General features: G+C 38.8%; 1 protein-coding gene across 3 annotated transcripts in view; it reads right to left on the minus strand.

Annotated features, from left to right (window-relative positions):
* ABCA13 (ATP binding cassette subfamily A member 13) overlaps positions 1–25321 on the minus strand; it is a 202990-nt gene that overhangs the window by 28939 nt on the left and 148730 nt on the right. For all 3 annotated transcript variants that reach the window (XM_074899474.1, XM_074899475.1, XM_074899472.1), the window contains 6 exons: positions 25196–25311; positions 19404–19560; positions 18232–18485; positions 17752–17944; positions 16364–16473; positions 5669–5819 (listed from right to left, as the gene is read on the minus strand). In XM_074899474.1, coding sequence (XP_074755575.1) covers positions 5669–5819; positions 16364–16473; positions 17752–17944; positions 18232–18485; positions 19404–19560; positions 25196–25311 — 981 coding nt within the window. The remainder of the gene's footprint in view (positions 1–5668; positions 5820–16363; positions 16474–17751; positions 17945–18231; positions 18486–19403; positions 19561–25195; positions 25312–25321) is intronic.

Genomic DNA, 25321 nt, shown 5'->3' on the forward strand with positions numbered 1-25321 from the left:
AAACAACCGCAGATCTCTCTCCATTCTCAAGCTTCCCTATAGCTCCTGATCCAGCACCTCATCCTCCAAAACAACTGCTGCTGGGAGGCCAAATGACCTGAAGTAGTCACAAATCATGCAATGATGGCAGGATTGTTCATGTACATAGGCAAACACACTCCCCTCGACTACCTGGTGTTGGCAGGGTTTGTGCAGAGTATAAGATTAAAGCATTAACAGTCTATTGTAATGCATCGATCAGCTCACACTTCTCAAAGCTACTGTCTCCAGTGGTCTGCAGTTGAGATATTACCAAAAAGAAGGTGTCTGCCAGTGCCACCTGAAGAGGTTTTCCTCACACCTGCGAGTACTAAAATAAAAAAATAGCTCAGAGTCCAGAAATCAGAAAGGTAGCACAATGCTAAAAGCCCTACTCAGCCCTCATGGAAAGACTCCCCCTCTTGGCAAATTCAAGTCAGTTGTAAAAGTAACGCTTCCAATAAGCTGAGGCGATTATTTTAACCGTGGGGAAGTCCTTCTTAGCCTACATCCTAGGCTCATTCCTACTCCATTTCTCTCTCACAGGATCACCATCCGCCTGGGTTTATGTGCTTCAGCCCATTTACAAATGGGGAGTGTGTGCTAACTCTGTGCTCTAGAGTGAGCTTGCTGAGAATAAACATGCGAGTTAAGCGAGTGCCATGAAATTTAATTACAACTATGTACTCATATCATCCAGATGCTTCTGAAATTTCCATTTTTCTTAGGGTGCCTTAAGAACTGCTTGATTTGGACATACACATTACAAGAATATATGATCTTTCCTTATGAAAATGATAGGACAGAAAAGCTTAAAAAACATGTTTAGAGCATTTTAAGAGCACTGCTGCATAATTAAACAATCTAACTCTGATTCCTGTTTTAAATTACACTTAGGACTAAAAGTATTCAATAACATATATAAGGTGTATGGATATTTAACAGCATCCTTTTGAATGACTACAAAGCTCTAGAGGAGATGCCAGAATCTGTTGCCACCTTTGTGTCTATTAAGTGCCATAACAGACTCTAGTTATGATAGGCTTTTAGTCCAACTGTTAGTGAGGAGCTGTCAGTTCATGGAGAAAACAGGTTAATTATAGTTGAGGGGTTTAGTGTAATAACAATTATCCCTTAATATATTCCCTTTAGATCAAGGGAAACATATTCAAGTCTTCAGTGCTCTGCTAGTACTCAGAAGCAAAAACTACCAGCACTGAATTATGAAGAACAAACAACTAAATAAAAGACTCTGTGATGATTTCTAAACAGCCTGCAAGAAATGTACTGTTAAAATAGTCAGTTAAAAGTCCAGCCAGGCAGGATACTACACAAAAGAAGGGACATAGGCTTGTAAGAATCATTTATTTTCCCCAGTCTCTCATCCAGAAACATACAAATGATTAGCTTAAGACAGGAAAAATTCAAAATATTGCCTGTCCTGATACCACTGGGGCACAATGGTATTTATTTCTGAATACTCAATGTTCTATTGAAGGAGTCATACCTTTTTCTCTAATAGTACCTAGATGCTGGGGAAAAAAAAAGATGCTAAGTACCAGAAGGAGTCCCTCTCATGACTTCGGGTCCTTGGGAAAACTGCTTAAGGGGTCAGGGGCACAAATTGGGTTCTCCTCCATCCCTTTGGTTGAGGGGGATGGATGAGGAAGATAACAGGAGAATTCAGCAGATGAATGGGTGGCTCCAAGACTGGTGTTACCATCAGGGCTTTGGATTCTTCAATCATGGGTTGGTATACAGGGCACCTGATCTTTTGACATTAGATGGAATGCACCTGTCCTGGAGAGGGAAAGGGATTCTGGGGCAGGAGTTAGCTGGGGTCATAGACAGAGCTTTAAACTAGATTTGAAGGGGGAAGGGGGCAAAACATCAGCCCATCTGGTGCATGTATACCAATGCGCACAGCATGGGTAACAAACAGGAGGAGCTTGTAGCCATGATGAAACAGGAAAATTACGATGTTGTTGCTATTACAGAAAGATGGTGGGATGTCTCCCATGACTGGAGTGTGCCAATTGATAGTTACAAGCTCTTTAGGAGGGACAGACAGGGAAGGAGAGGTGGTGGCGTGGCTCTGTATGTTAAGGACTGTTATGATTGCTTTGAGCACAGGTCTAGTGAAGACAGAGTTGAGTGTCTTTGCATTAGAATCAGGGGGAAGGCCAACAGGGCGGATATCGTAGTAGGAGTCTACTACAGGCCACCCAACCAGGACAGAGAGATGGACGAGATATTTTATAGGCACATAGGTGAAATCTCACAATCGCTTGCCCTTGTTCTTGTGGGCGACTTTAACTTCCCAGACATCTACTGGAAATACAAAATGGCAGAACGAGACCAGTCCTGGAGATTCCTAGAATGTGTGGGAGACAACTTCCTGATGCAGCTGGTGAGTAAACCGACCAAAGAAGGTGCCCTGCTGGATCTCCTCTTTGTGAACAGAGGAGGACTGGTGGACAACCTGGAGGTTGGAGGCTGACTAGGGCACAGCGATCATGAAATAATAAGAGTTCTCTATTCTTAGAGAGATCAGGAGAGAGCAAAGCAGGACTGACATCCTGGACTTCAGAAGGGCTGACTTTGTCTTGTTTAGGCAACTGCTTGACAGGATCCCCTGGGAGACTCTCCTGAAGGGTATAGGGGCCAAGGAAGGCTGGGCGCTCTTTAAGAAGGAAGCGTTAATGGCTCAGGAGCAGGCGGTCCCCAGGTGCTCTAAGAGAAGCCGACACCAGAGAAGACCACCCTGGCTGAACAGGGAGCTTTGGCTGCAACTCAGGGAGAAAAGGAGAGTTTAGAGCCCTTGGAAGAAGGGGCTAGACACTCACAGTGATTACAAAGAGGCTGTGAGGCTCTGTAGGGTGGAAATCAGAAGGGCTAAAGCCCAACTGGAAATTAATTTCTCCTCTGCAATCAAGGATAACAAGAAAAGTTTCTATAAGTATGTCAATAGCAAAAGAAAGTCCAGGGAGAGTCTCCATCCCCTATTAGATGCGAAAGGAAATATGGTAACAAGTGATGAGGAGAAAGCTGAGGTGCTTAATGCCTTCTTTGCCTCAGTCTTTAATAACAAGATTAGTTGTACTGGTGAAATCCAGCCTCCACAGCCAGAAGACAGAGACTGGGAGAACGACCCCCTGCAATCCAGGAGACAGACATTGACCTGCTACATCACGTAGATATACGCAAGTCTATGAGACCAGATGGGATACACCCGAGGGTGCTGAAGGAGCTGGCTGGGGTGCTCGCCAGGCCACTTTCTATCATTTACCAGCAGTCCTGGCTGACTGGGGAGGTCCTGACCGATTGGAAATTGGCCAGTGTGACGCCCATCTATAAGAAGAGTTGGAAGGATGATCCGGGAAATACAGGCCTGACAGCTTGACTTCAGTGCCTGGGAAGCTGATGGAGCAGCTCATCCTAAACACCATCATGCAACACATGAGGGACAACCAGATGCTCAGGCCCGGTCAGCATGGGTCTATGAAAGGCAGGTCCTGCCTGACAAACCTGATCTCCTTCTACGACAGGACGACCTGCTTATTGGATGAGGGAAAGGTGTGGATGTAATTTACTTTGACTTTAGCAAGGCTTTTGACACCGTTTCCCACAGCATTCTCCTGACAAAAATGACTGCTCAAGGTTTGGACAATCACACACTTCACTGGGTAAAAAATTGGCTGGACAACTGGGCCCAGAGAGTTGTGGTAAGCGGGGTTAAATCCAGCTGGTGGCCAGTCACGAGTGGTGTCCCCCAGGGCTCGGTTTTGGGGCCACTCCTGTTTAACATCTTTATTGATGATCTAGAGGAGGGGATCAAGGGCACCCTCAGTCAGTTTGCAGATGACACCCAGTTGGGTGGGAGTGTTGATCTGCTCGAGGGTAGGGAGGCTCTGCAGAGAGACCTGGACAGGCTGGAGCCATGGGCTGAGGCCAACTGGAGGAGTTTCAATGAGGCCAAATGCCGGGGGCTGCCCTTGGGCCACAACAACCCCCAGCAGCGCTACAGGCTTGGGGAGGAGTGGCTGGAGAGCTGCCAGTCAGAGAGGGACCTGGGGGTGTTGATTGACAGCCGGCTGAACAGGAGCCAGCAGTGTGCCCAGGTGGCCAAGAAGGCCAATGGCATCCTGGCTTGTGTCAGCAATAGCGTGGCCAGCAGGGACAGGGAAGGGATCTGACCCCTGTACTCGGCACTGGTGAGGCCGCCCCTCGATTCCTGTGTTCAGTTTTGGGCCCCTCACTACAAAAAGGACATTGAATGACTCGAGCGTGTCCAGAGAAGGGCAACGAAGCTGGTGCAGGGTCTGGAGCACAGGTCGTACGAGGAGCGGCTGAGGGAACTGGCGGTGTTTAGTCTGGAGAAGAGGAGGCTGAGGGGAGACCTTATCGCCCTCTACAGCTACCTGAAAGGAGGGTGCAGAGAGCTGGGGATGAGCCTCTTCAGCCTAGTAGAAAGTGACAGGACAAGAGGGAATGGCCTCAAGTTTCTCCAGGGAAAGTTCAGACTAGATATTAGGAAGTATTTCTTTACAGAACAGGTTGTTAGGAGGTGGAATGGGCTGCCCAGGGAGGTGGTGGAGTCCCCATCCCTGGAGGTGTTTAAGAGTTGGGTCGATTTAGATCTTAAGCATATGCTGTATGTGGGAACTGTGCTAGGCGAACGGTTGGACTAGATGATCTCCAGGGTCCTTTCCAACCTAGATGATCCTGTGATTCTGTGATTCATCTACGGACAAGGAATTGACTGTAAACCACTTAGCGGACCCTGAAGAAATAGTCAGGAAAATGCTGGGTGGATAGAAAAAAAGGTCAGATCAGAAACTTCCATCTGCAGAGACAGAGAAACGTCCCACATTTTACACTATGTCCATTTGGTACCTAATTTCTGGTATTGGCTGACTGATTGCCTCATTCCAGAAAAGGAGCACTTGCTTGCTGGTCAGGCACAGCTACATTTGTATCTTTAAATTCAAAACCTCTTGGTAACATTCCCAGATATTATCATCATCTATGCTAGTAAACTCTTAGAGCACTTTCTAACACTGCTTTGGCCTGCTCTCCTTGGACAACCCCAGGCCTGGTATGGCAGCTGGAATATTTTAAGGACTGTTCCCAACAGACTGTTTAAATGCAGTCACCAACTTGTGAAGTTTAAGACATTTACTAGCAGAGTGCTGACAGCTGCCATCTTAGCACTCAGATGTTTGGTCTATTTATATAATCATTCAAGAATGTTTAATTCCTTCAGAGTTTAATCCCATCTCTGAAAAGAGTTTTTCAGAGGTGCGTGACTCAGAACACATGGTGTTGCCTCTCAGTTCTCTAAGTGTGATAATAGTGTTGAGCCATTCATAAATTTCCTTTCCTTTAGAGTTTTTGTGCCTGAGATTTCATTTGTGTTACTGTTATTTTTCTATCCTCAGTGACATTATTGTGTTTTGAACTGGAATAACAGACACAAAAAAAAGGTCCATATTGTTTGAATAAAGTAGTAGTAATGAAAAATCTTATTACTAAAGCTTTTAAGATGACATATCAGATATGGTCTCATGTAGAAAACATACAAATATTTTATAAACTCACAGCCCAACCTTGCTTCACCTCCCCCTGCAAATCTGTTCTGAACAATTACCTTACAGATATCCTGTTTTGGAATTCCACGCAGCGTGCAGTAATAATAAAGATGCTCCCAACCCGTTAAAAGTTCATCCAGGGCATCTTGCTGTGGACAGTAGCCGATGAGAACGCCTTCAGAGCTAGCAGACAGTATATCCATTTCAGACCTGTTTAAAGCAAAAGCAAAAGACTTGAATGATGTATAAAAAACCCCTTAGGATAGAGAGTCTTCAAGATAAACATACTTTCCCTCAGCTGCATAGGTAAATGAGTATGAATCTTTCTCGATGATCACTTACCATCGTACCACCTACACGCAATGCATGCTTTTTGTCCCTCTCAGATGAGCACTGCCACCTATGCGTTGCTATGCTAACGAGGTGTGTGTCAAGGTGAACAGATCAACACAGAAGGTAGACAGATCTATGAAAAATTAATTCCCACCAGGTTTACCTCCCTTATCTCTTGGGGAGACCCTGCTCTAAGGAGACACATTTCAAAGCCATACTGGGTGTATCACATTTAATATTAAAGGGGCAGTACTTAAGAGAGAGGGAGGGTAATGTTGCTGTGTGGTCTTTGTGTGTCTGTGCAAACACATACACATGCATACATTCTCTAAACAGGAGTAAAACAAAACACAGAATATTAAAACTTAGTTGGTTAAAAGACAATAGAGAAAAAAATATAAAATGATCCTGATATAAGAGACTTATGCCATCACTTTTTAGCTGTACAACATTACTTGAAATTACATTCATTGCTAAGAAGCAAGCTTGATTGCAAGGGTGTCTCATTACACATAATGACACTAAATCTTTCCTATTTATTCCAACATCTAATTCAACATTCAGTGATGCTGATTTACACATACAGAAAAGACCTGTCAAAATTAAGATACTTACTAATAAAAAAAAAAATCTAAACTTTGAAAGAAAAAAGTTTTTAAAAGGATCTGCATAACAGAATGGTTTTCCCCTTAGTGCTTTTCTACACTTCTGGTTAAGAAGAAAACCAAAGATATGATTAATCATTTAGACACAAAGTAAATGTATTAAATGCAGGATCTACAATACCAACACTAGTAAAAATGTAAATATGTATCTCTTGTTAACATATTCAAGAGTCTGAGGAGAAAAAGAAAACACAAATTCTGCATTGTACATAATGAACCACAGCATCGCAATATATTTTAAAGCTATCAAAAAGTATATCATCATGATTATGACAAACCTTGCTGGGGACTAATTAGAATGGTCCTTTGCTCTTAATGGCAAAGATGTAAAATTTTAGTATCATTGGAGGTTTGGATGGTGCCAAGGAAGTTAACTGACTGTAGACATCTCTCTGGACAAGACTTAGCAAAAAAGAAAAGGGGTAATCGGGGAAAGAGAATACCAAAGTGCATCCTCATCAATTTATACCCACTTACAGGTTATTTTAAATAAAGTTTATAAAGAATTTTTACCAGCTCAGTTTCCAGCCGTACCTAAATCAAATTAAATTATTTTTAAGGTCATCTTTACCATAAGATACGAATTATTAATGTTTATCTTTTTGCACAGTCTGTCAGAAACAGTGGATTCCTTATTTAATGAACTCCAAATAGTGAAACACTATCCACAGTGAAATACTGTCTAGATGCTGCTGAACACAGAGACATGTCTAAGGTTTGCTTTACTAGGAAAATTCAGACACACTAACAGAGTTTCCTATTGGTGCAGCTGCTGTCTTTGGAGAAACAAGAGTCTGGGCTTTTGGTAATATGCCAAGTTCAGTCACAAGAGAACAAATCACACTCAGGGGCAATTTCAGGGACATTTACTCAGAAAAAACCCTGTAGCTGGATAGAAACATCTAGTCTGGAATGGGTCCATACCATGAAGAACAATAAATAATGCACGGCTGCAAAAAAACAGACATTTAATGTTCTTTAGCAAGAACTATATTAGACAATACTTACTCAGTTTGCATCAGGAAATAAAAACACATCAGCATCCCCAGTTCTAATTGTATACATCTGATTTTAGTGCTGTGCCTCCTGTAAAGCACACAGTCTTAGATGAACAATATCCCACCCACTGACCTTTAGCTTTCATAAAGGAAGAGTACAGTGAGAATAGATCATTTCATGTTCTTACTCAGTTTCGTCCTTATATTTAAGGATATCCTTAAGGATTTAAGGATATAAATCTTTTAATTTTATCCATTAGTGCTAACCGTGAACACTTAAAGAGTTCCCATTGATAAAGAGATCCTAATGTATTCACTAAAGAACACATGAACCTAATTTTTTACATCTCTGTATCTGTCAAAGCAGAAAACAACCTGAGCAGAAAACAAAACAAAACAAAAAAAAAACCACAACCTTATGAGGATTCTGGTTTTTCATTGAGACTATTTTGGTAATGCCTATTCTTCCCCCAGCAATATAACTAAGTAGATTTCCATATCAAAAAAGCTGGATATCAACCTTCAGTTTTGTTTAGCCAGGTCCTAAATTTTTCTGAATACTGATAGATGAAAGAAAAACAGATCATAATTTTTAATTATAGAACATATCTTACAAAACTGCCCTCATCTTTGGAAACTGATTTTCTGTGAAATTCAGTTAATATCTCAGATTTTATTTTCATGAGTCTAAATTAAATGAACATTTCAAGTCGTGATGGCATGATACCAGAAAACCTTTTCACTAAATGATATACTGTAAATGCTTTTCCCATTTAAAAAAAAAAAAATCTGATGCCATTCATTGAACTAATTATAATCCTCTTCTCCCTTAACAAACATCTTCATATCAAAATCAAACTGGAAATATTTTTTCTTAATATTTTCTGAAATATAGATTAGCATGCAGCAAAATGCTCATTTTTTTCTCAAGCTAGAGAAAAACAGATGATTGTTTTCTGACATTGTATTAAAGGTATGCTAGTATTAGGTCATTCTTATTACAGAATCATAGAATGGTTTGGCTTGGAAGGGACCTTAAAGATCATCTAGTTCCAACCCCCCTGCCATGGGCAGGGACACCTTCCACTGGATCAGGTTGCTCAAAGCCCCGTCCAACCTGGCCTGGAACACTGCCAGGGAGGGGGCAGCCACAGCTTCTCTGGGCAACCTCTTCCAGTGTCTCACCACCCTCACAGGAAAGAATTTCTTCCTTAGATCTAATCTAAATCTATCATTCTTCAGTTTAAAACCATTACCCCTTGTCCTATCACTACACTCCCTGTTAAAGAGTCCCTCCCCATCTTTCCTGTAGCCCCCTTTAAGTACTGGAAGGCTGCCATAAGGTCTCCCCAGAGCCTGCTCTTCTCCAGGCTGAACAACCCCAACTCTCTCAGCCTGTCCTCACAAGGGAGGTGCTCCAGCCCCCTGATCATCCTCGTGGCCCTCCTCTGGACCTGCTCAAGTAGGTCCATGTCCTTCTTATGTTGGAAGCCCCAGAGCTGGACAGAGAACTACAGGTGGGGTCTCATGAGAGCAGAGGGGGAGAATCTCCTCCCTCAATACGCTGGCCACGCTTCTCTTGATGCAGCCCAGGATACAGTTGGCTTTCTGGGCTGTAAGCACACACTGCTGGCCCATGTTCAGTTTTCCATCCACTACTACTCTCAAGTCCTTCTCCGGAGGGCTGCTCTCAATCCACTCCTTGACCAGCCTGTATTTGTGCTTGGAATTGCCTCAACCCATGTGCAGGACCTTGCACTTGGCCTTATTTAACTTCATGAGTTTGCAGGACATACAAGAATTAAAAATCAGCTCATTTTATAAAGAAAGAACATACAAGTACAGATTCCAAGCCCTCTCAGCCTTTTTGTCCATAGTAGACACAATGAATTCCAACATAATATCTAAAAACTATAGACAGGAAAACAGACTTTTGCACTAAGGCAGGACTTTTTTTATCATTATAAAAGCACTTAGTAATTGTTACCTTTAAATTCTCCTAGTAATTTTGGTTCGATATCCTGATCAAGTTAAGATGTAGAACTAACATTGAACATGAGGTTTCTCCTTTCTAACATTTTTAGACTATGTTGCTATGCTCAGTCAATACTTCCACTTACTTTTTAATTTTCCTTCAAAACAGAACAGTTGCCACAGGTGAAACAAACAGAACATGTCCAGAAAATTTTATATGTTAAACAAAAAAATTAAAGTTGCAAAAATGTATTTTTAGTACACTTTTGGAAAAGATCAACAGAACGTATGGCATCCTCAAGAAAAATAGCACAGTTTAGCACTTGAAGATATTATATTCCATCACTTTCCAAGTGCTTTGGTCTCCATTTATACAGTGAGAATTATGATACTTTGGTGCAAATCATCCTGAAAAAATCCAGGACTCAAGTAGGCTTCCATAAGTTTGGAGTGCTCATTTTACAGAATTTTGTACTATTGAAAGAAACTTTCCAGACTTGCAAGATACTGAGGATAAAAAACTAGACTCTGAGTGAATAAAATTTTTGATTCAAAGTTGTTCTTTCACTGATCATTTTAAGGCCTTTTACATCAATTCATTTCTTTCATGCTTTGAAAGAAACCCATGAAATCTGATTCTAGCCCTGAAAGCTACATTGGGGTGGCATGGGGCACACCAGTCAGAAAGACTTTGCTGGCACTGAAAAGAAACCAAAACACTGGAACAAGTGAGACTGATCTTGGACAAAACCTGTTGCCTTCTCCTGCCTGAACTGGATCTGTAGTTTCCAGAATACTAGGCTGGTTATTGCAGAGACTAGTTTTCGTTCTTATTTGTTACAGTGGTTACTGTCAATATAGCTTATAGGTATCTGTGGGCTGACATTCAAAGGTACACCTCAGTTTCAAGTTTCCAGAGACAGCTTAGTACCCTTGATATCAGCCTTATGGCTGTTTTTGGAAAAACTGTTTCACTACTGACTCCGCTGTGTGCTTTGTTTCTGTTGTGGCTTAACCCCAGACAGCAACTAAAGCACTACACAGCTGCTTGCTCATTCCTCCCCCTCCCCAGAGGGGAAGGGAATCGTAAAAAAAGTAAAACTAGCTAGTTTATGTAAGAAAATTTTAATAACTAAACTAAAATATTATAATAATAATTGTAATTAAAAGGAAGATAACAAAAAGAGAAAGAAACAAAACTCAAGAAAAGACAACTGATACAGAGTGCAGTAGCTCACCACCCACTGACTGATGCCCAAGCAGCGATAAGCCCCGCCCCACCCAGCTCCCCCCAGTTTATATACTGAGCATGTCGTCCTGTGACATGGAACATCCCTTTGGCTAGTTCAGGTCAGCTGTCCGGGCCATGCTCCCTCACAGCTTCTTGTGCACCAGCTTCCTGGCAGAGCATGGGAAACTGAAAAATCCTTTATTTAGGATAAGCACTACTTAGCAACAACTAAAACATCGGTGTGTTACCAACATTATTCTCACACTAAATTCAAAACACAGCACTGTACCAGCTACTAGGAAGAAAATTAACTCTATCTCACCCAAAACCAGGGCAGCTTTACTTTTGTGTGCTTTTTCTGCAGTTTTTGCATGCAGTTAAAATAAAGGCAGTGATATATATGGTACTTACAATGGCTTCTGCAGAGAGATAAATTCCATTAATTAGTCAAAATGAAATATAAATTTACAAATTGCAAAAGTAGTTAGACATTCTATTGTACTCTTAACTACACATTCAATTCAGTGCATACTAATGCTCAATTAGCATTATAAAAAAATCAAGGTTAAAATATAATTAATGTAACTATAGCTTAGTTATAATTAAACTAATTATACTGATATACAGTGTAACAACAGCTATCTCAGCCATTATGTTGATCTAAATTTATTCTGCCTTTCAAGTAAAGCTATTTGAAATACATTTTTAATTATTTATCAAGCTGAATATCATAACTATCAAAAGAGTCCACGTTCTAGCTAGAAAGAAATATTTTACTTTTTCCTCTTTGGAAAGCAGTTATTTGGCCCTATGACTTTGTAATTCAACAGCTGAGATGACTGACACTTAATTCAAGTAGGTTAGGGAGTTGCTGTCTTGGAGGATCTCCATGCAGAAGGAAGATGGAAATTCATAGGAGATAAATTAATTACATGAGTAAGACTGCCAAATGCTTCAGGCCTCAGTGGGGCAACTTATGAAAGAGTTGACACCCAGCTTATCTATTTCTTCCTCTGTGCACCCCACTACAAGCAAGACTTTGCTCTAAATATGCACTTAAAGTCAACTCTATTAACAAACTACAATGGCAAAGACTGCAAAACAGAGAGCACCAAAAAAGCCAAACAAACCACTAGTCACATTAATTCATTATTTTACATTGATCTTGACATGACACTTTCTCTTCCAAGCTGTGTTTAGTCCTCCTCAGTTAAGGAAGGCTTTATGACAGAGTCACTGAAGAAAGTTTAGACACAACTGTGGAAAGGGGAAGAAAACAAAGAATGGCCAACGTACACTTCAAAAAATAACATAAAAACGTACAATATCTGCTGATACATCAGTCCAGCAGAGATTCAAAGACTATGAGGACTCACTTTGTTCTCCTTCGTTTTACCACTTTGTTAAGTGTCAGTTTTTCTTATTACATATTTAATACAGATCTTACTTCAAGCTATTTGACAGAAAAAGTAACTACAGAAATGTTTACAGTTTTATACACTAGCTTTAATTTAGTCAGCTCACACACTGGTGGCAATCTAGTTATGGCAGTAGAGCTAAACATAAGCTAATTTGAGTCCATTTGTACTCTTAAAGAGGAACAGCTGTGCTATAGGGAATGCAAAAAAATCTAAATGACAAGCAGACCATGCAGTTAACGATTATACATATTTAAACTTGAATACTCCTTTGTGTGGATGTTGTTCAAAAGCCAGTCAGAGTCCTAATGTCTTATAGCACCATAGTTTATAAATACAGGTAAGTAAATTGTATGAAAATACTCTCCTTTCTAATAATTTTCCTTTTTGCTTTTAATATTTCTACCCTTTACGAGAGGGGCTGATGGTACTTCAGAATCAGTCTTTTATTTCCACATCTTCCAAACATTCATACTTAATAACACCCCTTCTTATGAATCTCAGTAAAATTGAAAACTGTTACATCTAGTTTTTATGTATTTTTCTAAGCTTTTTTTATGAAAACAGACAGTTTTCTCTTGGATTCTTAGGAATAAGCTGCCTTTTTTTTTTTTTTTTTTTGTGGTATTAAACATTCAACAACCAACCAACCTAGAGGCCAACAAATCTTTCAGAAGTACTTGAAGATGTTGTGAATCTGCTCTTCTGTCCTGCTGAAAAGGTAGCTGCCACTCAGAAGTACATATTTTCTTATTTTCTTTGAGAATCTAGCAGGAGTTCCCTGAATACAACTTGATTATCAATGTGTGAGGCTCTTTCTATATAACCCCACACATCTCCAAGATGGTTCATGTTGAACTTCACAAAATTCTGCTTTGCAATTCAACATGCACTTTTGAAAAAGCTCATATTCCGTTTCTAGTCCCCTGTGTTGCCCAAAGGTGCAAAAGATGTTCTGTAAAATTCAAGGCTGTTTTCAGTGCACTTGCCTCAAAGAGACATTTCAGAATTGATTTTAAATTCAGTGAAACAAATAAATTAGCAATCAGGAAAATGGACATATGGTTTTATTTGGGTTTGTTTGTTTTTTAAAACTAGAAACTTTCAAGCAGTTATTCAAGGAAACAGGAGCTGCTATGAATTAAGAATTCTCTGCATGGAGTTACATCAGTTAGGTTCTCCAATATTTATAATAATAATTTTGCATATTCATTTCATTATTTAATCATGAAGAATGCATTATGAAGCATCCATCAGATTACAGTATCCTGTCCTTTCAGGGTCGCAGAGAACAAAAATTGTTTTTTTTCCCAGTCAAATCCAACAGAGGTGGGATTTGCACCTAAGCTGCGGCCCAAATTATTCATCAGGAATGGCTATCAGAGGTGATGTCTCTATGGAAGCTGCTTCATGATATAGATTTTAAGGAAAGAAGTCTAGATCTGCTGACCAGCAAATGGTCTGCAGCTGTAACCAGCAACTGCTTTCTTCAGCTAACTATCCTCTCTTCCTCTGTGCCAGGCATACCAGGCTTTAGAGCACACTACTGGAGTAAGGAAAGGAGATTTCTTACCCTGATATCCTTTTTCCTCCATTAATCTCAGGTGACAAAACAAATCAATTCACCTAACAGTCCCTGGGATGAGTAACTTTAGTCATTCAACTGTTGAGGAAGGGTTCTCCAGACCCTGTTGTTTTTATATTCTTATCTATGTAAGAGTCAACAAATTTGCTCCCTAGAGATTTTCTGTAGTACAGGAACATAATGCACCATGATCTGTTTAACAACCGTTGCCAAAATATGAAGCAAGAAACAAAGTCAGGAGTAACAAAAAACTTTTTTTTCCAGCCTTGAAATTGCTTCTCTCCCCAAGTTTAGCTACTATGCAACTGCAGCTCTTGCTTGAAGTCCTTCTCAAGTTAGGGATGAGTTTTGAAAGCTTGGGAATATAGGTTTTACCCTCACTTCAGACACATAAAAATCCATAACCTGGATTGACACCATCATAATATATGGTTATAATTAATGTTGTCAGGGGTATTTTGGACACTTAAATGCAAATGTACAAGGTTTTCTCTCAAACCCATTCAATGTGTCAAATTTCATTATCTATATTTTACTATATAGTAAATAACACTGCATCTTAAATTAAGATTTCATGTTGGGTTTATGAAACACAGTGGCAAAAATGAAAGTAGCACACATGATGTGCAGGGAAAGCATTCAATTATTGTTAAATGCCAGTAGCATACTAAAGTTGACCTCAGAAGAATTTTTATTTGTCTGGCCATAGGTACATGCATACATAGGTACATACATAGGTACAACAGGTCTAGTAAAAGGAACACAGGCATTGTTAAATAGTTTTGTGATTTTTTTGAAAGTTATCTTTAGGGGTTCTGATAAAATAAGTCATGTAGTCAATAAACATTATGTAAGTGCCAATACACATGATGATGAAATATATTCTAACAATTTTATATTTGCTTTCAAGTCGATATTAAAATTTTGAAATTGTCACACCAGATCAAACCATTTGCCCAAATATAGATATGGTACACGTTGTACAGGGAAAGCCATATCTAATTCATGAATGCACAGGTGGAACCAAAGGCAAGTCTCATTAAAATCTGTAGAAAAATACCCCTCAAAATCTAAACAAAATCTGGGACCTGAAATACTGCCTTGAGGGCCATAATTTATAAAAAAATATTACAGATTATTTTATTTCAGTAAATCTCACATCTGCTTCAGACTGATGCTAAACCTCTGACCTCCACAATATCCTGGTACAAAGCATTCCATCAGTTCCAAAGAACACAAAATGTTCATTTTCACTTAATTTTAAATCACTTTTGTTATTGTTGCTTAACATCTTAAAACTTTTGTCTTCCGCTCTGGGAAATTATAAATTAAAACATTAATCTAAAAGCCTCTATAACCATTGTAAAACCTCACTCATATCATTTATTATTCTCTTAAGAATAATTTTTCCAAAATCTCTTTAGTCATTTCTTTTTCATCATTAAGAATTATTTGATGGTCATTTTAGGAGTTCTTTTTTATCAGATTATTTTTACACTGAATCTCTTGGGGGAAAAAAAACAAAAAAAAAAGTTGTTATGAAAGATAATGAAAAAAAATAAAACAAAACACACAAGTAATTTCATGTTTGGTAGTTGTGATGGTGTCCGTTTCAAAAGAAGTATAAACTTTCCAGAAAACTGAATTGTGCAATGACGAAAACTACTCACGTTTCTAAGTTAAATCTGCTGATCATTATCTTTGTAAAAAGTGAGCAAATACTGATCTGTGAAAGTATTTAATTCCTAAACCAAAGAAATCCAATTTGTCATTTTGGAAATTCCAAAATGCTTTATTTAAAGTTTTTCTGAATTAAACCCCTCCCTTGTCCTCCAAAGCCCATTTTCTGAAATAGACATCATTTAGGAAAACAGAAGTCTTAAAATTGTTAATAGGCCCAGAATACATTTATGTATAGGTGTGTAATATATATTTTACAGATCTTACTTTGGCCTGAATAAAACATAACTTCACTTCCCCTCCAATTTTGCTGGGAAAAGTGGTAAATGTTGGTTACATCTAACACAAAAGGTCCATTATTCACTTATCACTCCATCAAAGTTAGCCTCAGTATCACCAGCACTAACCTCGTATCCTAATTACATAGCGTATTGATCGAGTAATTAATTAATGACTCTGAAGGACACAAGTGTTGAGAAACATTTTTAAATTATCCACTTGAAGCACTGCTCATCAGCCTAAGCCTGGAAACCTTTCAGTGCAACACTAGAATGGGGAAAATATATGTCCATGCATCTGGATACACTCTAAGATTCTCGTTACAATTTTAAAAGACTGTGTTTTAAAGCTTCCTAGACCCTACTCTTTTGCTACCAGACAAGTTTATTCTCAATTAACAAAGCTGTCAGACTGAATTAAATAATGCTAAAATGCTTTCCTGCAGAGACTTAACAGCAATAAAGCAATATACATTTAAAAGGGAAGAAAACAGGTCCTTAGAGTACAGTATAAAGCACTGAAGACGTGCTGAGTCTTTGATCATTGGCATTATCAATTAGCACTATTCTGATCAAACCCTGTGTTACTTACCCTGTAGGAGTCCTGATAACAGCACGTCCTGCAGATGGGATGATATCTCCAGTCAGCATCTTAAATGTTGTGCTTTTCCCAGCTCCATTTGTTCCCAGGAGTCCAAAACACTAATAGAGATAAAAATTTTAAAAAAGAGAAAAAGCGATCAATCTGCTATGCTGAAAGAAATAAGTATTAATTCTTCAACAGTTTCTCCCCTCCATATTTCCTATCATATATCTGTATATGGATATACTGTATGTGCAAATTCCCTTTCCCATGGGAAATGTTTTTTAAAAAATCTCTATATATTGTTTTGATTACCCCCCAATTCCTAAAAGTGACTGACTTAGGATTCTAGCCCTCCACTTAAAACCCTGCACAGTAACTAAATGCATTATTTATCCATATTATTAGTAAATGCTAGATTTGAATCTGAGGATCTCTAGTACTATTTGAGACTCCTGACTACCAGTCTGCAGAGTCAGTATTTCTCAGTTTCTCATGAGCTGCTTCACTCTGTACAAGTAAATAAACACCAGAAATCCAAGACACACACTGACTCTGAACAGTTATTTCAGGCCTCTAGTGGCAATGAATATACGCTTAAGCTAGGAGGGGACATACTAATTCTACATATAGCACTTCATAACTTTTAAAATACTTGTTTCATGAGCCTTCTTGTTGATAAAGAGGCTTTAATCACCAACAGCATTCTTTTCATCAGTGAACCTGAGCTGCCACTTATTATTTTCTCATATCTTCCAATCTGCTATTAGCAACCAAGAAAAATCTTTTCCTTATCAGTATTTTTGAAATTAATATCCTCAATTCCCAAAAGCATCAAAGTATGAAATAAAAAAAAAAAAACAAAACAAAAAACAAATAAATGCTGTTCTGAAATCTTTAGGGTTACTATATTCAGTGCTAAATTTCAGTTTCTTAACATAATATATTATTATATTATATGCTACATTAAAATATACTGTGATGATTACAGCATGGGAACTACAAGTTTGCCTTGGTGACAAATTCAGGATTTAGTCCACAGTTTACAATTGAGCTATGTATTTGCTTTCTCTTTAGACATTGAACTGCTATGCTACCTACTTGCTTTTTATGTTAGCCTATAAAACAGTAACTTGATAAAGATAAGCAAGAAGAAAAAACTAAGACTCTGATGAATTTGTAACCCAAAAATAAGTGAACAGTTTCTTCTTAAACACCACCAGAGCTCCTGCTTTTGTCCAGTTATTGGTTTTCAGAAATTCCTATGATTGAAATTTTTCTGCTGCTATCTACAGATCTTTGATTGTAGACATCCTGAACATGATTGTAGACACACATCTGAACAATTTCTCAGAATGAAGTGTTATTTTCTGAAAGGAAAACAAAGACCTCTTTACCTCTCCTCTCCGTATTCCCAAGCTTATGCTTTCCACAGCAGTGGTGTTCTTACTGAAGCCTCCAAAACATTTCCTGAGGTTGTACAGAAGAAGGACATCATTACCAGTTCTTCCATAAAAGAGTCTCTGTCGCTCCATTTCTACATCAACATCTTCTGAAGAGCGCTCCATGCTGTTAATTGAACACTGACCCCTAAAACAGAAGATAATAACAAATGACTCATGGTAAATGGGATATTGCTGTACTCTGGATAACTCTGGTTTATTTTCCCGATTGCAGTCCCTTAAAACTTGGTGATCAAATCTCAGCAGAATCCAAGGGAAACGGCAACTATTTGTATTTTTTCTGCAATTTCCACTAATTCAGGTACACCATGTTATCAGAAGTATTTACATTGAGGTCTTCAAAGGAATCTAGCATTTTCTTTCTCTAAAAATTAGTTCAGTGTCCACTATGGCAGAAGAAAAATTTTAACACACCTTGATTTCTGGAGGAGATCCCAGTGAAGAAAAAGCCGTAAAAGAAGAAGTAGTGTTCCCTGCAGGGCCATTTCCACAAAAATCCAGCCAAGGAAATTCATCTCAAAGGGGCTCACATAGGAATCTATTCCAAAATTGCTGGTCAGGTCAAACTTGATCTGGTTGTATGAAAGTTCTATTAAACCTTGGCCTAAGCAGAATTGTGGGAATACGATGAATGCCCATTTGAGGATATTATAGATGTTCTGAAAACTCTGTATCAAGATTCAGCAAGTGGGAGGGGGAGGGGAAGACAAAAAAAACCCAAGATGGTTAGTTTTCTTCAACAGCATATTAAGCACACTTACAAAGCCAGATACAGCATTCAAATTCACTCAAGGTGAACTGTCAGAAGAGCGTATTTTGAACTATTTTGGGGCAGGGTTCATCTCTGATTGTATTTTAGACTGCCTAGGACCATGAGATTCCTATTTTAGTTGAGGTTCACAGACAGTAACAAAACTCTATTTGCTTAAAATTTTAATATTTGAATACCCTTAATTCTAAATCACCAGCTTAAACCCAAGTCAACACCAAAACTGTCTCCAAACTTGAGTGACATGTAATCCAGATTTTACTTCAAACACCAATTTTTTGGCCTGGTACATGCATAGATATTCATATACATTCTGGATCTCCACTCCATCAAATTGCTTAATTACCATTATGACTAATGAAAATGACATACAGAGAGTGAGAATGCATATTACTATTCATACAGTGCATTACAGATCCTAGGAATATGCAGCTTATCTCTTATGTCAATATTATTCAAACACATTTTACAATGCATATAATCTATTCAATGGACCAGAACAGCTCCCATTGTGTGCCAATTATAACTTAATGGTCTGGAAAATGTCAAGGTTTCAATTAACACTGTTTTTCCATTATTACAGCACAATTTTTTTGTTTGTTTGTTTATAAGCAAGCTAAAATTCAAGATGGTAACAAGCAATACAGTATACACTGGGACAGAAAAATCATGAATATTTAAAACACCTGTTTTTCTAATGGAATTTTTTATTTCTGTGCATATATATAAATATACATGTATATTTACATCAACATACATGCATACACCTGTTTGCATACATTTCACAAGTAACATAAAGCAGAGGGTTTATACTGACCTGTGCTTTGGAAATTATAGCTAGCAAACGAGGTAAGAGAGTCACCAGCATGGTACACAGACCAAACACAAAATTTAAGGAGATGTAAGAAACAAAAGCTACATCTGAACTTGAGAAGAATCTGGATACAAGATACATCCATGGTAAAGTTGCATATCTGAAAGTTTAAAAAACAAAAATTACTACAAATAAATTAGGTTTTTGCCTTACCAGAAAAAAAAAAAAAAAAAAAAAAGCAGTTATCATGCTAGAAAAAAAAAATAGTTACTCCTTATCTTTAAGATATGCAAATAACTCTTTTGATCAATTGAGAAGAAAACACAAATCTGGGATTTGTTTTCTTTATCAAATTACCTTATGATCCCATAGACGTACCACAGTTACTGCCATGCAATGGACAGATATGATCAATTTTTGCATAAATCAACTGCATATATTTACTTTGTTCCAGAAAGCTCACAACCCTGATTCTGAAAGACTGCAAAACCCTCTTACACGGGGACAGAATTAAAACCAAATATTTGAAGCTTAAATCATAGATGCTGATGGGACGGACGGAAGGACGGACGGAAGGACGGAACATTAATCCTTGAACTGGTTTGCCAGAGATCATGTTAGCATTGTTATTGCCTAAACCGGGTTGTCAGTAGAGTAGCAGCCATCAAAAATTAATGCATAATTACTTCATAGCACAATGACGATCAGACAGAATGTCCGTAGTTACATCATTTTCAGTGCAAATCTTTAAAGGAGGAGGGAAGATGCCCTCCATTCTGGCAAGTCAAATGGTGCCTATCCAAAATGGAACAGTCATATTTTTTATAAAGTGTCACATATGTCTAAGCAGACTAATAAAATGCTCAGGCAATTTGATAAGCATGAAAGGAAATATATTTTCCATGTAACATAGCACAAGACATATCTATCAAACAAGTGGACTTCAGGAACATAGGTATCAGCATACACCATTGCACAATGATAAGTACATATGTACTATATATATTTAGTTGTATATATAAATAATTCTTATATAATATTAACATAAGTATATCTAATTGCTTTAATAGTGAGTTCAGTGGAAGAGCAACTATCCAAAAACCTGTGAATTCACTTCTTCATTGCATTAAACAATAGTTGAGATCAGAAAACGTAAAAGTCCCTTTTAAATTCAGTATCTATCACTTTACAGATGAACTTATTTCATCTAGGAATGCCAAAATCCTTTACCTTAAGAAACAAACTTTCAAATCCTGCTGTGAAGTAATAGTGACGTTATCCTCAGTTTACAGGAAGATAAATGTTAAATTACTTAATATTTGGGTCTCAAATGAAGATTGTAAGTATTAAAGATCACACTATATTTTTCAGCAGCCTGTTGCCAAGCCTTAATCACAATGTATTCTCACCTTTGTGAACATACCAAAATCACTGTTCTAAAGTTTTGCTCTGAATTACAATACCATAAATACAAGACAAGTCCATCCTTGGAAACAACTCAAGAAAGAGATATGATTTAGAATGTTGTTACTTGCCTGTAAATGAAAGCAAAACTTTATTTGTAAGCTTATAGGTGCTAAGAAATGAGTAAGACTTTCAGAATACTAAATCTGCATGATATTCAAACACAGCCTTTAAAATAGCTTCCAGCTACACCTGCATTTCTGTCCTAACTCTTTCTTTTCCTTCAGCTTCAGCCGTAACTTGTTATTTTGTAAATATCAAAGACAGGGCATTTTGAACAAAAGTGCTTAGGCAGTTGCACTATAAAAGACTTCTGCTATCAGCTAAAAGAGGAAAAAATGCAGTTTAGTTAAGAGACCATTAAATTTCTAAAGGAAATCAGTTTTAAAGTAGCACACTAGGAAACTGTTGATTATTCTTTCAAACACACCCACATCTGGCACATAGGTTAACTTTTTCATATAACTAGGTTATTTTTATCTTTATTCTAGATCAAAAATGCTGCACAAGTATACCCTGAAGAGAAAAATAAAATTTGAAAAGGAAAAAATGTATTATCGAATGCAAATAAATAAGAATTACATGCATGGTACTGGGGAAGGATAAAATTACCACAATAGGCTTCATCAAATTTACTGTGCAGTTAGGTTGGGTAAAGGGCAGAATAGGAAGAGTGGCAACTGGAATTTATCAGCATCCTTGAGACACGTTAAGCTTACCGACTAACAGTTACTTTATCTTTAATACATATTAATACACACTGAATACATAGACCCCCTTGTTAAAAATCACTATAATATCTGTTATGTCAGCCAAAGCTGAGCAGTACATGAGGCATTATGCTGAGGTGATTAAGCTGCATATTCAGTCAATAAAAAAAAATTTAGAGGACAGTCTAGCTTTTCAGTCAACGTTTGTTTATTCTGAAATATGCAAAGTGTAACCCAACAATTTGGTTAAAATGATGCCAGCATAATTCTTAGCACCTGAGGTTTAGTTCTGCACTGTGGGCAAGACCAAAGCACACCATAGAAAGCATGTCATGGCTTCATAGAATAACAGAATCATCTGTTATTCTATGAAAAAACCTTGAAGATCATCCAGTCCAACCATCAACCTAACACTGGCAGTTCCCAACTACACCAGATCCCTCAGTGCTACATCAGCCCCACTCTTAAACACCTCCAGGGATGGGGACTCCACCACCTCCCTGGGCAGCCCATTCCAACGCCTAACAACCCCTTCTGTAAAGAAATGCTTCCTAATATCTACTCTAAACCTTCCCTGGCACAATTTGAGGCCATTCCCTCTTGTCCTATTGCCTATTACTTGGTTAAAGAGGCTCATCCCCAGCTCTCTGCACCCTCCTTTCAGGTAGCTGTAGAGGGCGATGAGGTCTCCCCTCAGCCTCCTCTTCTCCAGACTAAACACCCCCAGTTCCCTCAGCCGCTCCTCGTACGACCTGTGCTCCAGACCCTGCACCAGCTTCGTTGCCCTTCTCTGGACACGCTCGAGTCATTCAATGTCCTTTTTTGTAGTGAGGGGCCCAAAACTGAACACAGGAATCGAGGGGCGGCCTCACCAGTGCCGAGTACAGGGGTCAGATCCCTTCCCTGTCCCTGCTGGCCACGCTATTGCTGACACAAGCCAGGATGCCATTGGCCTTCTTGGCCACCTGGGCACACTGCTGGCTCCTGTTCAGCCGGCTGTCAATCAACACCCCCAGGTCCCTCTCTGACTGGCAGCTCTCCAGCCACTCCTCCCCAAGCCTGTAGCGCTGCTGGGGGTTGTTGTGGCCCAAGGGCAGCCCCCGGCATTTGGCCTTATGGAAACTCCTCCAGTTGGCCTCAGCCCATGGCTCCAGCCTGTCCAGGTCTCTCTGCAGATCCTCCCTGCCCTCGAGCAGATCAACACTCCCACCCAACTGGGTGTCATCTGCAAACTGACTGAGGGTGCCCTTGATCCCCTCCTCTAGATCATCAATAAAGATGTTAAACAGGAGTGGCCCCAAAACCGAGCCCTGGGGGACACTAGTCGTGACCGGCCGCCAACTGGATTTAGCTCCGTTCACCACAATTCTTTGGGTCCAGCCATCCAGCCAGTTTTTTACCCAGCAAAGCGTGTGCCCATCTAAGCCTCAAGCAGCCAATTTCGCCAGGAGAATGCTGTGGGAAACGGTGTCAAAGGCCTTACTAAAGTCAAGACAAACAACATCTACAGCCTTTCCCTCATCCAGGTTGCCCTGTCATAGAAGTAGATCAGGTTTGTCAAGTGGGATCTGCCTTTCATAAATCCATGCTGACTGGGCCTGATCATCTGGTTGTTCCCACGTGTGTTGTGTGATGGTACTCAGGATGAGCTGCTCCATCAGTTTCCCTGGTTTCGGCTGGGATAGAGTTAATTTTTCTTCTTAGTAGCTAGAATAGTGCTGTGGTTTGAACTCAGTATGGGCCTTGGTATGACAAGAATGCTGATAATACACTGATGTTTATGGTTATTGCTAAGAGATCAAGGACTCTCCAACTCTCCATGTCCCCAGGATTGTGATTGTGGGATCTTGTGCATTACCCATTTCTAGAATAGTTTCTATTAGTGTTATTGGTTTATTTTATTACAATTATTACTCTGCTTTTATCTTAACCTGTGAGTCTTCCTTTACCTCTTCAATTCTTTTACCCATTCTCTAGGTGGTGGGCGGGTGAACAAATAACTGCATGGTGCTGGCTGCCAGCTGGATTACAACCATGACATAATTCAGCACACATAAAAGTATGTACTGTATAGTACATTTGTTGCTTGACTAAAATCTCTATACATCTCTGTGGATGCCTATTATCTAGGGTCACGGCAACTGGATTACAAGATGGATTCAACAGTTGTAAAGTTAATAAAAAAAAAAAAAAAACCCCACAGGGATGAGATTTAATAGTGTAAATTCTTTGCACTAAGATTATTAAGAATTTCTGCCATAAACTTGAAGGAATCAATTGGTAGTGCAGAGGGAAGAAGAAAGACAAGAGTGATACAGAGAGGATGAAAGTGTGATGTTTCATCTGAGTTATTTGCGAGATTCTGGCATTATGAACTCTGGAATATTACATACTAGTCTGGCCACTCACATCCAGGAAATATGAGCTCAAACTGGAGTTATAGGAAAAAAAGATAATTCTATTTATCAAGAGAATGGGAAAGCCTTTCTACAAGAGAAGACTTTATTTGTTTGGGCTTGCAAAAGATGTTTGATGAGGGACACTTATGAAGTATGGCTCCAAATAAGCTTAGGCTGGAATTGCAAAGAATATATCCAGCTATGGAGACACTAAAACAGTTTTCCAAAAAACAAGTTGCTGGAAGCATGAGATCTTGAAAACAGTTTCAAGATTAAATACAGTAAGGTTTTTTTAAAAGTGTTTTATCTGAGACTCATCCTGGAATGGAACATGTCTTGATCTTGCAAAAGGTCTTTTCTACTTTCCTTCCCTGTGATTCTCTCATGGAGCAGTTATATTTCATTATTTAAACATCGGTCTTATAAGATATGCATTCCCCTCTACACAGATAGCAACAATTAGTTGCTTGAGATAAGGAAGAAACCTCTACTTATCCTGTAGCTATTAATCTTTAGCATCGTTCACATCACCTGGGACTGCAGATAGGAAGAACTGAACAGAATAGAAAAAACATTAGTTTGATTGAGCCCAGGGCTCAACAACCTTATTTCTATAAAGAAATCAATCGTCTGTTTAAACAGTTACTTTAAGTTTTTATAACTGTTTTTCCACATGAAACCAAGCAAGAGGGTGATATGGGAGGACTTTCCTCCCTCACAGTACTCCAACCAGTCCAGTACTCCACATGGGATAGACTTTTTATTGGAAATATAAATTCCTGGAGCTATGTAAAATTACATAATTACAAAAAGTGAGTAGAACCATAAGAAAAGACAGCCACTTTCTTACCTTCTTGATGATATTCTGCACAGCTAAGCACAGAAATTCTGACCTATGTTATTATTCCCTCATTTTCTGGAAGATAACATAAATCAATTTCTTGTAACAGCAATGATTGTTATACAGACTGAGTATTTTCTGAGACATTTCCAGGGTTTTTTTATTATTTTTTTTTAAAATGCATGAGCAAATCTCCCTCCACCTTCCACATGGAACTTTCCAGCTCATGTTTCAGCCTGTTTTCTCACTATCTTTTGCTGAATCATAATCATTTCCAAAGAGAGAAAATCATGCATCCAGCAGCAGGTGCAAACCAGGTCTAAAGATTTCTGTTTGTTTCTTACAAGCTATAATTCCATAGTAGCATTTCCAATCACATACCCAAAGAGTATCAGCAGGAGAACAGTGGCTGCCAAGTTCTTACGGAAAGTGAAAGCTGATAGCTGGAAGGCACTAATAACACCAACACACAGGGTGACTGGAACCATGTAAAACAGCTAGAAACAG

Source organism: Athene noctua, chromosome 2 (genome assembly GCF_965140245.1).
Source record: "Athene noctua chromosome 2, bAthNoc1.hap1.1, whole genome shotgun sequence".
NCBI lineage: Eukaryota > Metazoa > Chordata > Aves > Strigiformes > Strigidae > Athene > Athene noctua.